Raw genomic sequence first — 15,778 nt, 5'->3', positions numbered from 1 at the left:
GAAAATGCTGTTCAACGAATCGAAGATGACAAAGGAAAAAGCTTGCCCGATCATCTTGGACACAAATATGAGGATCACAAATCCAACAAAAAGCAGCTTTCCGACCCTCATCTTCGCCGCTTGAAAGAGTCCGAGCAGGTTCGCGGAATCAATTCAGATCGTCAAGGAGGATCGAATAGTGCATTTCAATGTCATCATGCCGGTACATTACGCAGATACAGGCCAAATAACTGTTTGTTATTCACCTTAGATTGGCGTAGAGGGGCTTGAATGCCAAGAAATCGTGGCAGGAGATTGAAAAGAAACACCGTACCACATACAACGATGATGACATAGAAGCAATCGATTGGGCGTTTTCGATGGAAAGGATAAAGTGTGATTGATGATGATGTAAGAATCATGCCGCTTTATACAGCACGCCTTCTATGCCACATGCAAATTTTTCTATTACGACGCCCAAACCAGAACGCCACAAAAGATGGATCTGTTGGTCTTTTGCTTGGTAAGAAAAAGCATTCCAATTCCCGTCTTCAACGCCGTTTTCATTCTCCCCCTTTCAATTTCCTTCATCTTTCAACACCGCAGAAAGTCCTTTTTTTCAAACATGATCCTGAGCTGAATACTCACATTTCAACTATAAACCGACTCCGTAGGATCTTTTGCGTGTTCCTGAACGGTACCGTATAGTGAGGAGGAGGAACGCCTTCTTGAGTGTGAATTCAAACTGCGCTCCAATTCGATTACGGCGCGGGACGGGATGCTATTGGGTGACAAATAGCCGCTTTTGTGATGTTTTCTGGTCTGATCGTGAATTGGTATGTTGTAAAGATTCAAACGATTGAGTTGAAAATGTTGAGATACAAGTGGGTCAACGTAAAGATCGATCGTTAATGAGATAGACATATTTATACTTCCACCACAAAGCGCATATATTCAGAACAAAAATGCAACGTACGTTAGATTGAATTGATCTTCATTTTTAGGGTGCATCTAAAGAGAAGTATATAATGTAAAATAGATCCACCTCCCTGCTCTTTCTCTTGTATCGGAACGTCATCGATGTTGAACAGAAGCAGCAGTGTAGCAGCGCCTTTGAATCGGCACCGTTGAATGGTGAATAATAATACATTATGAATGAGAATGATTGCACAAATGCGCGCGCGCTAATGCAGTCAATCTGACAGGGAAGCAAGGATTCGTGTGTATTTTACAAAGATAGACTATTGACAATATGCATGCAAGCAGTATATAATAACAACTTCTTTTCAGGGCCGCTTTCTTTAAAAATATATTCAGCTTCAAATCTTGATCTTTTTTTACCCCTTTTCCCACTTTCGATTCATTCTTTTGATTGAATTCGTTTCGGATTTTGTCAAACCGTGCAACTACACCAGTCTAGGAGCTCTTCCTCTCGGTCAAAAATGATTGAATTAAATTGCCGATTGCCAGTCTTACTTTGCCTAAAGATCGGGGAGGTAAAGCGGATTACCAAAAAAAAAACTTAAAAAGGCTGCTGCATATACGGACAAAAGGGAAGCAAAAATTTCTGGCTCATCGGGAGTACGAAATATATTGCGCCCAAGAACTTTAAAGCCATGCCGTTTAAAAGTGAAAATGGGGTGCGTGTTTGCAAAAAGGGTTGTCATTGTATTGTTTAATTGTGGCAGTTGCAACAATTTAGGCAAGCAAACGGCCTTTAAAGCCAGATCAAGCCAAAAAAAGCTTATTTTTTCGCCAATTTAAATCTCTCTATCCGATTGCATGAGAGTGTGCTGTGCACAAAAGGAGAATAACCGATTGATTATGCAAGGGAGTTATACGCGTGTTTGTCTGCTGTGCACCCCTCCGTTGCATGCGAAATGTATGAGTAAAAATCAATCATGCAAGGGCAGCCACACCATTTTTAACAACCAACAGTTCGGACGAGAGACAGAAAGAGAACATTTTCATTTCAGTAGCCGACGAATCTTAATTTCAGAATATTCTACTTCCGACCTTGATTTCAACTCAGATTTATCAACGCCACCAATTCAGATCTCTCTTCTCTTGAATCGGAATTCGGCGAGGTCACTCGGATGTTTTTCGTATCTCGTAGTCAACAACTTTGACATTTCTTCTTCCTAATCATGATGTATTGTCATCATTCAATGAATTTCAACTTTCAAGTCTAAAGCATGGGGGTTCTCATAGCAACACGCTAAAATCAACAACCTTACTTTAGCGCGCTTTCATCCGATACGCTAATGCAAACAAACGGAACAACGCGTTGTGATGGCAACAAAGGGTGTGTAGCATGAATGATGAATGGTACCTTTTTCTATGTGCATATAAGATAACTTCTCCTGACCGGGACTGTTTCACATTTAGGAAAAAGAGCAACTCTCTGCAATTGGCCGATCACTCTCTCCCGTTCAATACGCTAATCGTAAAGCCCTGACAGGAGAATGCATTTTTTTGGAGAAAAAGAGATGATTTACTGGACCTGAATTATGATCTGATCATTTAAAAGGATCAGCAAAAGATAAAGCATAGAAGCCGATCAAGGCGTAAAACTTCCGATGAATTCACGATCATTCTCGATTCGATCAAAAGTTGGTTCTTCACGTGTGATCAGTGATCACGAGATGCACATTCGGAAAACGACGTTCTCAGTTGCATGTCGGATTTAGTGTGACTTTTTTGAAAAGTTCCTGCCTTGTGATCCCGGAAGGATGCTAAGAGGCCGTAATGAATGCCAAGCGATTGACCTCGTGACCTTTCTTCCTTGTGATTCCGATCTCACATGACATACCTCCCTGATATTCTAGATTGTCATCTGACCCAAATTTCCTTATTGATTGATTGCTGTTTTTGTTTTTCCGAAATATTCAATTATTTGATTCAGTGGAGGTTACAGACAGACAGACTGTACGGCGCCGCATACAAAACACTCACCGCACGCACGAGCCAAATGCCGATGCAAAGAAGTCGTTGAGAATTTCACGCTAAAATGTGGGGTGGGGGAAAGAGTGATTCTAGAAGGATGAATGTCAAGGTAGAAATAAACAATGTCTTTTACCAACAACGACAAACATCTTCATCTCTTTCTTTGAGTTATACAAAGATGACATCCTCTGCCAACGCTCCAAGACTGCAAGGCCAAGTGGCCATTGTGACAGGAGGAGTAAGTGGGTTTGGAAAAGCAGTTGTTGATACATTCATTGAACAAGGTGCAAAAGTATTGGTGATGGATTTGAATGCGAATGAAGGTGGTGGTGGTCTGAAAGATCATGATGAAACCGTTGGACAACAACTTAAAGCAAACGTTTGTTCAGCTCAAGATTGGAAAACGGCAGTAGAGATCTGTCAATCTAAATTCGGTCAAACGCCAACGATTTGCGTGAACAATGCAGGTTGGACGTATTCAAACAAATCAACATTGACAGTCACTGAAGAAGAATTCGATAAAGTGTTCAACGTCAATGCAAAATCATTCTATGTGAGCGTAAACACTCTTGTACCTATCATGCAAAAAGCAGGAAAAGGTGGATCATTCATTCAAGTTGCATCAACGGCAGGTGTGCGACCAAGACCGAATTTAACATGGTACAATGCCTCAAAAGCAGCCGTAATCGCAGCAAATAAATCAATGGCACTCGAATTTGCAAAAGACAAAATTCGATTCAATTGTGTCAATCCAGTAGCAGGCGTTACACCAATGTTAAGTCTGTTTGCAGGTGCTGCAAAAGTAGGAGATGCTTTAACTGATGCTCAACTTAAACAATTCAACGATAGCGTTCCTTTGGGTCGTCTAAGTATGCCTGCAGATGTTGCAAATGCAGTCCTATTCTTTGCTGATCCAAAGTCGGAGTTCCTTACCGGATTGGATCTCAACGTGGATGGTGGCAGATGTGTGTAAATGTATATACCATTGAATGATATTCTGGATCAAATTTCATGGTAGACCGCCTGATGATAGTGACAAAGAGCGAGTTAGTACAGTACACGCTTTCAAGCCCAAAGAAATACTCACGACCTGAATTGATTGCATCTGCAACCTGTGAAGTGCCGGGTCGATTTTCAGCATAACGGGCATAAGAGTCAACGTAAAGATCATCAGTAGAAGTTGTAGCCTTGAAAGAAGGATCATTGTAAAGTGCTTTCTTGAATTGACCAAATCTACTGCTTTCATTAAAGACTTTATCGAGCTGCAATCCACGATAGTGGCCCAACACGTTATCAGCTCTCAGGATCCAAGGCGCGACTTGAATATCCACAAATCCGAGTTGATCGCTTCCGTCCCAAAATCCGCCGTTCTTGGCCGGTAGCATACTCTTCTCAAACGCTTTTAATTCTTCCACGAATTCTTGTCCTAATTGCACTTGATCTTTAGGCTCCTGTGCTTGCAAGTATCGGTAGAAAGCGGGAAGCAATTTGCGATTGATGTGATCTGCTGCTAGTCGTTGACGTGCACGTAAGTACGGGTCTTCTCTTGGTTGTAAATACGAGTTCTTCTCTTTCGCATTTCCGTATCGATCCTCCAAATAATCCAAGATCACCGTACTTTCGCCTAAGCATTTTCCATCTTGACCAATTTTGAGTGCTGGCACGAGTCCTTTTGGATTGACATCAAGCAACTCTTTTGGCTTTTTGTACGGGTCGATCTCGACGTATCTGTATTCAACCCCGCCCAATCGTTCCAATGCGATCCACACACGTTGAACGAATGGACAAAAGTTTGAACCGTACAAGGTTAATGCTTCTCCGTATTGATCTGATTTGGCTTCTTTGTGAGCGTTGACGGTTTTCAATGCTTCACCTGTACATTCAGTTCTATAATTGATCTGTTTACTCATTGTGTCAATATCTCTATTGGATATGGTGTTGAGTGAAGTGATGATGGCAAATGTTTCATGAGAATGAGTTGATTGATTGTTGGCTCGTGCATGAAATGGCATCATCCATCGGATATAATGCGTGTGTGACATTAAGTCCGTTGCTAGATGTGGAGTTTGACTTTCAAACTTTTGACTGATATGGTGCCCTTCCAAAAGCCGAAGTCGGCACCGATTTCCAACTGAAATTATGCAATACGAATCAACCCTTTTACGAAGTATATAAAATGAAGAATTAATATTGCTTCAATTCTTCTCTCACTTCCACAACAATATATACAAATCATACACTCAAAATGCCAGCAATCGGTCCAGGTAGTTTAGTCCTCGTCACGGGAGCTTCAGGCTTCTTGGCAGCTCACTGTGTTCATCAACTTCTAGAACGTGGTCATTCAGTTCGCGGAACGGTACGATCAAACGAAAAAGGAGAATATCTTAAAAAATTATTCAAACGTCATGGTGATAAGTTTCAATATGTAATCGCAGAAGATTTGGAAAAACCAAACGTTTTCGATGAAGCAGTCAAAGGTGTTGATGGTGTCTTGCATACAGCTTCTCCTTTCCATATGAACGCTGAAGGTCGTGCTTTGGACGCTTTGGTCAATCCTGCCGTAAATGGAACAAAGAGTGTTTTGGCTTCGATCGCAAAGGAGAACAAGGTGAAACGTGTAGTCGTTACAAGTTCATTCGCTGCCATCATTGATTCAAAGAAAGTCAAGCCTCCACATACATTCACAGAAGCAGATTGGAACGAATCTGATCCAATTCAAAGTGAACAAGAAGGAAATGCTCAAAGTCCAGCTATAAATGCTTATCGTGCATCGAAAACGTTGGCTGAACGTGCAGCATGGGATTTCGTCGAAGCAAACAAGCCATCTTTCGATCTTGCAACAATCAACCCACCTTTGGTTCTTGGTCCAATCATTCATCAAGTAAACAGTCCCGACTCATTAAATACAAGTGCAGCAAACATCTGGAAATTGATGCATGGTGGTAGCCCAACAGCAGCCGTTGCAGTTGATGTCCGTGATACAGCCAAAGCTCACGTCGAGGCTCTACTACGTCCAGATGCAGGCGGTCAAAGGTTCGGTCCAAGTTACGGTCCATACACTTACCAAGAAGTTTCCGACATCATTCATGCCACAAAGGTGCCAATTCCAGATGAATGGAAAAAGAACACACCAACGGATATCAACGACTCTAAAGCTCCAGTCAATTTGGACGGTAGCAAGACTGAACGTGAATTGGGTGTCCAATATCATACATTCAAACAAACTATCGAAGATACTCTCACTTCCTTTGTTGATTATCATAACAGAGGTTGGAAAGGAGTTACTTCAGAAGAAGTCTTGTATTTACCCTGATCGCCTTAATGTACTTGCCTGAACAAAAAATAATACAAATTCCAAATTGATCTGCTTGTCCAACAGCATGAAGAAAAGAAAGAGAGATAAATCATACAACCAAAATAAGTACACAGATTACCATGCCGTTCCCGGATCGGCAGTCAATACACGATCCAATCCTGCCCTAAAGCCCGGTAAAAGTTTCTCCAAAGCAGATTGTACTTTTACCGTCGGACCAAGCTTTTGCTTTTTCATTTCGTATGCCGTCATTCGAGTTTTTCCACCTTCTCCCATCAATTGAATATCCAAATTTCCATCAGCATCTCCAGTTGCCCATCTACATCCCATCTCCATCTGGCGTGTTCTCTTTCGCCATGCATGTTCGACAAGTGCTTCCAATGCAGCCCGATCAGTTCCTTCTGCCTGCAAAGGCGATTTATCTTCACCGCTTGGCTTTGCCCAAAAGCGTGCCAAGATATCGTCCGTTGCGCCACCTGATTCGCCTGTTTCCTTGAATCGCAACAATGATGCAACCGATTGAAGCCATTGAGTGAAATCGTACAACAACGAATCGCCCAAAGAAGATGCATGTAAGAATCTGTACCAATCCGGTACTGCGTCATCCAAGAGCAACGTCAACGTGCTCAAGCTTCTCGAAGGATCTTGAACGCGCATCCGCAATCCTGCTAAAACGTCCAGCAACTTCAGACAGAATTGTTGTAGATCCAGAACGACATCCCGCTTCTCATCCTTTGAAGACTTGATCGATGAAGCGCTCGAGTCGGACGTTCTATCAGTGGAAGAATGGATAAGCAACTTGCTCTTATGAAGTCGTTTGAGAAGGTCCAGCAAAGGTTGCAATAAAGCAAACACGATCGGTTTCAATTCCGCTTTTAGTCCTTCTCTGATCTTCTTGCCATCTCGTTTTTGACATAAAAGTCGTAAGGCATGTTGCATATCGTAAATCCTTCGCACATCCACGTTAGCTTTTAGCTTGGCCTTCTTCTCCGCGTAAGTAGGCTGTGACCGGATAAACTCTTGATAGTGTTTTGTTGCGGAAACCACTTTCTTGATTCCTTCTGCAGATAACAAAGGCTTATCACTTCCACGCATGATGGCAGCCACCAAGGGAATATCAGCTTGTTGTGCTGCACGTCGAACGATCTGCTTTTGCCAGGTAGAGCTCTTTGAGAACACTTCCAATTTCTTCATAACAGTCGTTCCCAACCGTTCCCGCAAGTGTTCGATTTCAATATCCAGCTTCCTTTCCGGTACATCTTGCAACATAATCGCCATGATCTTCTTTTGAACGAATTCGTCCAAGAAGCAGCTTTGAACTTGTTGCATCATCCAGCCGGTACGTTCACGCAAGGCCAAAGAGAGCAATTTCCATGGAATGCAGGAGATTGCCTCTTGGAATCGATCGAAGTTTTGTCTTGCTTCATGACTGTCAAGGAAGGTTTGATGAAGGAATTGTGCTATCTGTAAGTTGGTCCAAGAGATCACTCGTTGGTATGGTAAAGGCAAAGCGCTAAAGGTGGTGTTTTGCTGAACGGCAGACAAGGCACGTTCGAACCCGTTGCCTTCAACGCATTCACGCCATAACTGGTTCATCTCTTGACGTAATTCGATCACATCCCTTGATGAATCTTCGATCATCTGCTTTCGCGTTTCCATCTCTGCTTCATCTACCTCACGTCTAGATTGAACATCAGCGCGGGAACCAGGTTTCAAGTCACGTTCCAAGAATGCATCATTTTCCAAGAAGCTTTTCGTTTGTTTTGCATGACCGGCTCCACGAATGCTGAGTGTATCGCGTAACCATGCACGTACTTGCTTCCTTCTGGATTCTTCGTCTGTCGTAATTGGCGTCAAAGAAGCCAAGATCGAAACATCGGTCGTACTACTATTCTTCAAAGCTGGTCTACTGGCCGAAAAGATTCGTGATCCTGAACGTTGACTACCCGTCAAAGCAGAATGGTTGATAGGTGATTTTTGCGCGTCAATACTTCTTCTTTTGCTGGTCGCTTTGGTATGTTGAGATGTCAATGAGATCGTACTCTTATTCTGTGGAATGATTGGGGACTTTTTGGATAAGACAGGTGATCGAGTAGGTGGAACACCGGAATCGTGACTTACATGATCTCGTGACATTGGCGCTCCTCCCAACGATGACGTGATTGGCGAAGAAAGGTTTTGCAAGGACGATGTACTACTTGAAGAGCCATCGTTTGATTTGTACACCTTATTGATCCGAATAGAAGCACGACGAGTGCCAAGCATGTCTTTAGTAGGTGAGCTTGATGCTGATCGTCCGTCGAGCAAAGATTCATCATCTTCCATAAGCGGTTGAATGGTGAGATCTGCATCAGGGGCAGGAACTGGACGAACACGAGCCTGAGGTCCCAATTCTTGCGCAAGCGTGATTGCATAGTTGTAAAAGTCGCTTTCTGATCTTATCACATATCCGGCCGGGAATCCATAACGATGAACGGAAAGAATAAAATCGCATTCTCTTGCTTGAGTTCGCAATCGCGAGCTTACCACATTCACTTCACTACCGCCTTGTTTCAACATATTGAATGGCTTTCGATGTGCAAAGAATGAAGCCTCTGCTGGGCTGGGAACTTTAGACCACAAGAAGCCATGTCCTTTTCCATCTGCAAGTGCGGTGATGAAACGACTTGTTAGCTTAAAGATTGCAGAACCCATACGATCCAACGTTGAAGGTGCATCGGACATTTCATCTTGCCATTCTCCATTCAAGTCTACCGCTTTACTGATTGAATTCGAATGGAGGAAGCGAAGTAAGGGCAACACTCCACGATCCATAAATTGGCTGGCATTCGTCAGTCGCGTTCGCATCGCAGCAGCACCTTCGATCGGTGTAGCAGCACTGAAAAGCGGAAAGGTGCTCAAAACATGTTTGATAAGGATTCGAACGATAGGTAAATCTGGGGTAATCTGTCCAGGCGATAGTTTGAGGTATGCTAGATCGGATTTCGGCATCACATTTGGTGGTGAAGGGCGCTCGAGATAATCCATGCCTTTGACTAGATACAAACGATCCAATTCCCATCTCATTTGTTGGTTTACCATATGCCTAATCAAATAATGACGTTCTTCGTGTGCCAGATCAATCTTATCTAGCCATGTATCCTCATGCGTGAGCGGTGCAAACTCAGCGTTTGTCGTGATTTGCAAAGGTGGTGAAATAACAGAAGGTGCATCAAAATACGATGTGCGATTTGGTTCAGCAACAGCTCTCGGTGTAGCTGCATCGTCTTCTTCCGTTACGCCTTCTGAAGGTGTGAATGCTGGAGTGGCGATCAGGAAATCACTCGAAGAACTCGATCCAAAATCAGACGTTTGCCTTGAGAGTGCTTGGGTATATTCTGACTTTTCTTGTTGGTGCACTGCAGTATCATTCTCGGCGGGAGAATCAATGGTAATGTCGGGTACATCTTCTACTTCGCCTTTTTTTGCCGTTCCCGACACTTCCTCGACAGGCTCTTGTATTTTCAGGTCTTCCAGCGCTGGAAGATCTTGAGTCGGTAGTTCGGTCTTCTTGTTGTCCTGCTGTACGATAAAAGAACCCGGAATGGATGTGAGATGCCAATCATCTTTCTCGGGTGCTTTTTGATCCTGAGATGAAGTGATGCCCATCTCTTCATTAATCGTTGGAATGTTACTAAGCAAATCGTTTTCGGCTAAATCAGCCTCCTGCCATTGTTCATCACTTCCAAGTGGACTGCCAGGCGGTGAATCACGACCTGCGATACTTTCATCATCGACAAGACTCGGCTGAACGCTGTGTATTGAATGAACACGCTGAACACCACCAAACTCGATCGTACGTTCTCTAGATGCGTCTTGGATTGGCAAATCTGACTTACGTCTTGAATGTTTCATTTTGGCATCTACAGTAGCGTCCTCTTCGCCCGGACTGGATGTCAATTTCTCATCAGATCCTGACGCATCTTTCACCTCTGCTGGGGTTGATAGTACCGAGAAAGGTCCTTCCCGTAGTTTTTCATCCATTGTAGATGCTCTCTTTTCACGTCTGCTTATCCGCTTTAGCCTTCCGAGAATACCAGCAGACTTTGATGTTGAACGCTGTAGTTTAGCATCTTTCGATCCTCCTAGGCCATCGGGCTGGTTAGGAAGCGTTTCTGCTCTTCGAGTTGATTTTGGTTCCTTGTTCTTGTGAGGGCTTTGTGAGGTTGGCGTTGATTTATTTCCCACATCTTCGCCGGAGAATTCCTTTGTTCGGCCACGTTCGACGATATCTTGTAAGAAAGGCCTTTCTGGCATCTTTAATTCGGTCTTGGTTTGATAATGTTCACTTGAAGCCAAAGCTTCTTTTGCTCGTTCCAATAGCGAGCTGGAGTCTCTATCCCAGTCTGTATCTGCGGGACTTACTGGCTCGTCATTTTCATCATCATCCTCTTCATCTGTCACTGCAGAATTAAACCAAGAAGATGTTGCTTGCATGCCAGTGGATGCATCACTTGGCGTTCTCTTCCTGCCGATCAATTCTGGTGCTGTGATGACGCTAGGACCACTGTTGTCTGAGGATGATAGCGAGCCAATGCTAGCATCTTTTGAGGATTTTGTACCATTTTGACCATTGACACTGGTATCTGGAGTACTTGCAGATAAATGCGAAGAAGATGTAGAAGAAGAAGGTTGTCTTGATTCTTTCTGTTGTTGGTCTGCTAAAGGGTGCTGACTGGTTGATGCTTTGGCCGAGCGCAAAGGTGATTTTGGAGGTTTGATAGGTGAGCCTGAGGTATTTTCGCCTTCTTCTTTTGTCACTAAAGGTTTTGACTTTAAAGAGAGTGAAAATGCACGACGAGCAGCGCTCATTGTGTTTGTTGATACTTCCTCCTTCAAAATGATTGTCCTGAGGGCTAATTCTCGTTGATCAGCTTATATCATTTGAGCTTTCTTAGTTGTTGATGGTGATGAATTGTGTGTGTGTGTATAAAGACAATTGTGTACTGCAACTTCATACGCAAGACTTGCTGCTTATTTGTTTGCTTGCTCTTTTTTTTCTTCGATTGTTCAGTATAATCGGCAGCATTGAATTATGCATACTGCACACTACTACTACAACGCATGCAGCATACAATCAACAAAACATTGAAAAATGACTGTCTACTACTGTATGTACAATAATTGACCGTAGACGCATTGCATATGAAAAAAGGGGAGGTCTTCAAGCGCACACTAAAAAAGAGCTGTCAGTTGATTCACACTGTGGAGCAATAGGGTAAGACAAAAGTCATTCTTTAAACACCACATCCTGGGTCCCTACTTTTTTTAAATGAGGAATACGCTAGTCTTTCCAATCGAAGCATGATTTAAGTTGCCGATTTTTGCATGAATTTCGGGATCATGGCAAATATTATATAAAGTGATACATCAAATGATACACTCTAGTCTGACTATAAACACCTTTCGATTGGAGTACGTTGTCGATCTATGCATTTCAATTCTCCCGAGTTACTGAATCAAACGAAGCGCGCCACAACTGGAAGAAGTGAGAAAAGAACAATATGACGGCCAACGGTTCGTAGCGGCGCCGAAGAGAAACGCACTCCGGTCCTGACTAGAAGCGTGTTAGTCTGGATACAATCAAACGGGAAAACAATAGAATTAAATTTATAGAATACATGATATTATTATGTGATGAAAGAATCAATCGAAACACTTATCCCAATGTGCCCATTCATTACGACCAGCCAATGCTTTGATAAATTGATCACGTTGACACATTCCATCAGCACGTGAATCACATCCTTTAAGTTGATGCAAATCCACAATTGCTTCATTGATCAATAAACGAATATAATGCTCTCGTCCATCATCCGTTTGCATTGCTTGTACAGATTTCGATCCACTCTGGCGTCCACTTCCGAACCATCTGGCATGGATATCCGAGCTAGGCTTCTCACAAGAAATCTCCTCGAACACAAATCGACCTGCATAAGGTGCAATTGTTGATGTTCTGAATTTGCGTCTAGGATCGGGTCGATGTAGATCGAGCGGTTGATTAAACTCTTCCAAATTTAGTGCAGCAAGAACATTCGTTAGCAACGAATCATGTGAAAAGTCAGCATAGAATCGTCTATCAACCGGGAACGTCTGTGGATCATTGTTGAACGTGCGATTCTCTGATGTGATCGTTGATTCGTTCCATGCAGTCTTGGTCAATCGGGCCATGAACTCGTTCACCCATCCAACACCTTGTGCTTTGCCTACCTCACTTCCTGCTCCGTACGATCCATAGAACACCAAATCCCAAAAGTATTCATAGTCAAGCCATTCTTGTTCTGTGAACAAGCCACAGAAATCGCTTCTGCCAAAAGCAACGGTATCATAACTGCAAAGTTGTTGCATAGCATTCAACAACTGCCCGTCCAACTCCACTCCCTTTGCGTATGGCTTGAGTCTCTGAACGGCATTTCTCAGATATTCATTATACCAATCTCGTCCCCATACCAATCCTGGTTCGGTCTCCTCCCTTCCTGCACGAGAACAGGCGAAATTGGGTGCTAGTGTGGTATTGAACTTAGCTGCTTCGATCTGAACTTCCAAATCAGCTTTCTGTGTCCAGTTTTGTGCAAACATTCCTTGCATGAATGCGATTGCACTATCAACAATTCTTTGTTGACTTCCTGCACGAATGAACAACTTGCCATGATCTTTGAGATCTGCATCGATCAAGTTACCGTATTCCATTTCGTGTTGTACACCACTCTCAAACAGTTGTTGTCGTCCTAGAGGCACCAGTAGTTCCAATCCTAGTCTTTCGGGATCATATGTATTTAAAAATTCGAGCGGTCCACTGAATTGCAAGGTTGCCTTCATATCGCGGAACAATTTGCGAATCAAGTTAGCGGAAGACGAAGTGGTCGGATAGCGGGATCCATGGCGGTGCAGAATATGCACTCGCTCTATCCGACATCCTTTTGCCAAAGCACGGAACTTCTGTGTCGAGACACCAAAATCAGGAGCTGAAAAGTAGGGAGACATATTGCCCATATGCTTGAACAAATCAAATCTACCCACTTCGGGAATTGTGGTTTGAATTGGCGAATTGCCTCTTGCTGGATCTCCTGTGAAATTGTCTTCATCCGCAAGTGCAGCAGGTTTGCCCATCTCTGTGGGACCGGGATAGCCAACATCGATAGGGAAGGTATGATTGACTGGTGGCTGTTTGCCATCAGAGTGCCAAATATCCCCAGCCCAATGGTAAACTCGATGAAACCTTCCGTCTCCTTCTTCGCCTGATGGTGCGAAAGCGAATGTGAAGATCAAGATCAACAGTGTGATCAGACCCAAACCGAAACAAATTCTCACCCTTCTCGATGTTCTTGCAGCGTAAATGCTCTCTTTCAACCATTCTGGTCTGCCTGTTTTATCTATCATCTTTGCTTCATTGGCGGCTCTATTTGCGCGAAGAGCGGCAGTAGCTTCTAGATCAGCATCCCGTAAGAATGCTTCTTCATCACCTTCTGAACCTTCAAATTCATCATCGATTCCATATCGAACATCTTCTTTGTGATACCTCTGACGATCTTCTTGACCGAATCTACTTGAAGGCAAAGTGTCCAGCCTATGTAGCGCCAATGTTTCTTCTTCTACGTCTGAATCTGATCCATCGTTGGATTTTCGAATCTTGTATTCTTTTGACATTTCGCATATATGATGATGTAGTCAAAAAGGGAGGATGATCATAGGAGAATTGAAGTTTTAGTCGCGAATAAGGAATGTGTGCATGTAAGCCGCTCGTTAGAAAAAGAAACGTTTACGCGTGTAAGTTGACACAAAAAAGCCACCTAAGCTTGCTTCCTTCTTTTGCCAGAAATAAAAAGTCAACGATGCTTTTACGCACACACCCACACCAAATAATGTTGGACCGCCGTGCTGCACCCGCCGCACCCTTTGCTTTCATGATTGGAGAACTTCCCCCACTCCATACAATTCCCCCCACGTCGAAGCATTGCCATTCTGCTGAGGAGAGAATGAATGCGACTATAAATGCTCAGTCAAGTGTCCCTCTACATCCTCTTTACCATCATTGCCAATCCAAAGAATGACTGAAGCACCAATTTCATCCTTGATCCCATTACCGTCAACGGACGTATTGCGAGCCCGATTCGTCGGACGTCCAATCAATGAATTACCAACGCCATCTATTCTTTTAGACAAGGCAAAACTGCAATACAATTGTGAACAAATGTTACAAACCGTTGAACAGTGGGATTGCATGTTTCGTGCACATGTGAAAACGCTCAAGACTGCTGAATCTACTACTGCTCAAGTAGGACAAAGTCGTGAAAAGGCAATCATCGTTTCTACTCTGGCAGAAGCTTGGGGTGCAGTACAGTCAGGTCTGGTAAAACAAGGTATCGTAAAGGATATCTGTTATGGCGTTCCTCTTGGTGTTCACAAGATTCCTGAATTGTTGTCCTTGCGTGCTACCATGCAAACTCATGCTCCAGATTCGGATCTGAAAGTGCTCATCGATCATCCTAATCAAGTCAAAGCCTTACAAGCAGCTTTGGAAACAGATTTAGGCAAGTTCCCGCCCATGAACGTGTTTATCAAAATTGATTGTGGATATGTACGTGCAGGTTTATCGGTAGACTCTCCAGTACTTCCAATCCTCGTTCAAACATTAGCACAATCTTCGCAATTGTGTATTTTCGGTGTATATACCCATGCCGGCTTCTCGTACGACAGCAAAAATTCCAATGAAGCAAATTCTTACCTTTCAACGGAAATGCAAAGTTTAGACAGGGCTGCTCAATTGGTCAAACAAGTATCATCAAGCATTCCATCAGCAAAGATTCGTACCCCTTTAGTGCTTAGCGTTGGCAGTACGCCTACTGCTCATGCTGCAGGAACAAGTGGTCAATCGGGAGCAGCGGTAGCAATGAAATCAAAATTAACCGGAGGAGAGTTGGAATTGCATGCAGGTAACTACCCCGCTTTGGATCTTCAACAAGTGGCAACGAATGCGATCCCAAATGCGCAAATACCTGGAATCGAACGTTGTGCACTTTCAGTGTTAGCCACAATCACTGCTTCTTATCCTTCTCGTTCTGCAATGAACGGTAATGCTCAACCTCCGCATGCTGATGGTTTGGCGAAAGAAGGTGATGAAGCGATGCTGGACGGTGGCGGAATAGCTTTTGCGAAGGATTTAGGCCCTATTCCAGGTTATGGACATGTAGTTTGGCCGAAAGCGTACATCGGATGGCAATTAGGCCGTGTTGCCCAGGAACATGGAGTAATGACCCTTCGACCTGGTACTCCAGCGGAATGGTACGCTCAATGGGGCTACGATCAAGACTCTCAAAAAGTTGCAGCTACGCAAATCAAAACTCAAGCTCCAGTGCTTGGAGACAAAGTTCAAATCATCCCACAACATGCTTGCATGACAGCTGCAGCTCATCCGTGGTACTTTGTCTTTGATTCTTCTACATCAGAGCAAGTTCCTACCGTTGTGGATATTTGGGTACCCTGGAAAGGATGGTGAACTAT

The 15,778-nt window shown here is 43.5% G+C and overlaps 6 protein-coding genes across 6 annotated transcripts; 3 read left to right on the top strand and 3 right to left on the bottom strand.

The window, feature by feature from the left end:
- Positions 1–3,103: 3,103 nt before the first annotated feature.
- On the top strand, positions 3,104–3,898 carry FA14DRAFT_180792 (NAD(P)-binding protein; the record flags this gene model as incomplete). Its single annotated transcript, XM_025501039.1, has 1 exon — positions 3,104–3,898. One exon carries the CDS (start codon positions 3,104–3,106, stop codon positions 3,896–3,898), a length of 795 nt encoding a protein of 264 aa, XP_025354467.1.
- A 36-nt stretch (positions 3,899–3,934) lies between these two features.
- FA14DRAFT_180791 (glutathione S-transferase) lies at positions 3,935–4,835 on the bottom strand (the record flags this gene model as incomplete). Its single annotated transcript, XM_025501038.1, has 2 exons — positions 3,935–3,948; positions 4,013–4,835. The coding sequence occupies 2 exons, from the start codon at positions 4,833–4,835 to the stop codon at positions 3,935–3,937; spliced, it is 837 nt and encodes a 278-aa protein (XP_025354466.1).
- A 255-nt stretch (positions 4,836–5,090) lies between these two features.
- Positions 5,091–6,297, top strand: FA14DRAFT_69578 (NAD(P)-binding protein). Its single transcript, XM_025502714.1, has one exon. It carries the CDS (start codon positions 5,171–5,173, stop codon positions 6,236–6,238), a length of 1,068 nt encoding a protein of 355 aa, XP_025354465.1. The 5' UTR covers positions 5,091–5,170; the 3' UTR covers positions 6,239–6,297.
- On the bottom strand, positions 6,117–11,316 carry FA14DRAFT_161661 (uncharacterized protein). The gene has a single exon (XM_025499223.1). The coding sequence runs from the start codon at positions 11,087–11,089 to the stop codon at positions 6,356–6,358; it is 4,734 nt and encodes a 1,577-aa protein (XP_025354464.1). The 5' UTR covers positions 11,090–11,316; the 3' UTR covers positions 6,117–6,355.
- A 607-nt stretch (positions 11,317–11,923) lies between these two features.
- On the bottom strand, positions 11,924–13,657 carry FA14DRAFT_123557 (phosphoglycerate mutase-like protein; the record flags this gene model as incomplete). The annotated part of the gene is made up of 1 exon (XM_025496583.1): positions 11,924–13,657. One exon carries the CDS (start codon positions 13,655–13,657, stop codon positions 11,924–11,926), a length of 1,734 nt encoding a protein of 577 aa, XP_025354463.1.
- A 667-nt stretch (positions 13,658–14,324) lies between these two features.
- On the top strand, positions 14,325–15,773 carry FA14DRAFT_124625 (uncharacterized protein; the record flags this gene model as incomplete). The annotated part of the gene is made up of 4 exons (XM_025496655.1): positions 14,325–14,655; positions 14,734–15,333; positions 15,391–15,543; positions 15,631–15,773. 4 exons carry the CDS (start codon positions 14,325–14,327, stop codon positions 15,771–15,773), a joined length of 1,227 nt encoding a protein of 408 aa, XP_025354462.1.
- Positions 15,774–15,778: the final 5 nt, after the last annotated feature.

The sequence above is a fragment of the Meira miltonrushii genome, assembly GCF_003144205.1.
Source record: "Meira miltonrushii strain MCA 3882 unplaced genomic scaffold FA14scaffold_3, whole genome shotgun sequence".
Taxonomy (NCBI): Eukaryota; Fungi; Basidiomycota; class Exobasidiomycetes; order Exobasidiales; family Brachybasidiaceae; genus Meira; species Meira miltonrushii.
Note: the sequence above shows the minus strand (reverse complement) of the source record. Positions and strands in the feature narration are given on the sequence as shown.

What these genes read in the sequence shown, in the direction of transcription:
- FA14DRAFT_161661 (XM_025499223.1), bottom strand. Translation starts at nt 11,089, where the DNA reads ATGAGCGCTGCTCGTCGTGCATTTTCACTCTCTTTAAAGTCAAAACCT.
- FA14DRAFT_69578 (XM_025502714.1), top strand. Translation starts at nt 5,171, where the DNA reads ATGCCAGCAATCGGTCCAGGTAGTTTAGTCCTCGTCACGGGAGCTTCA.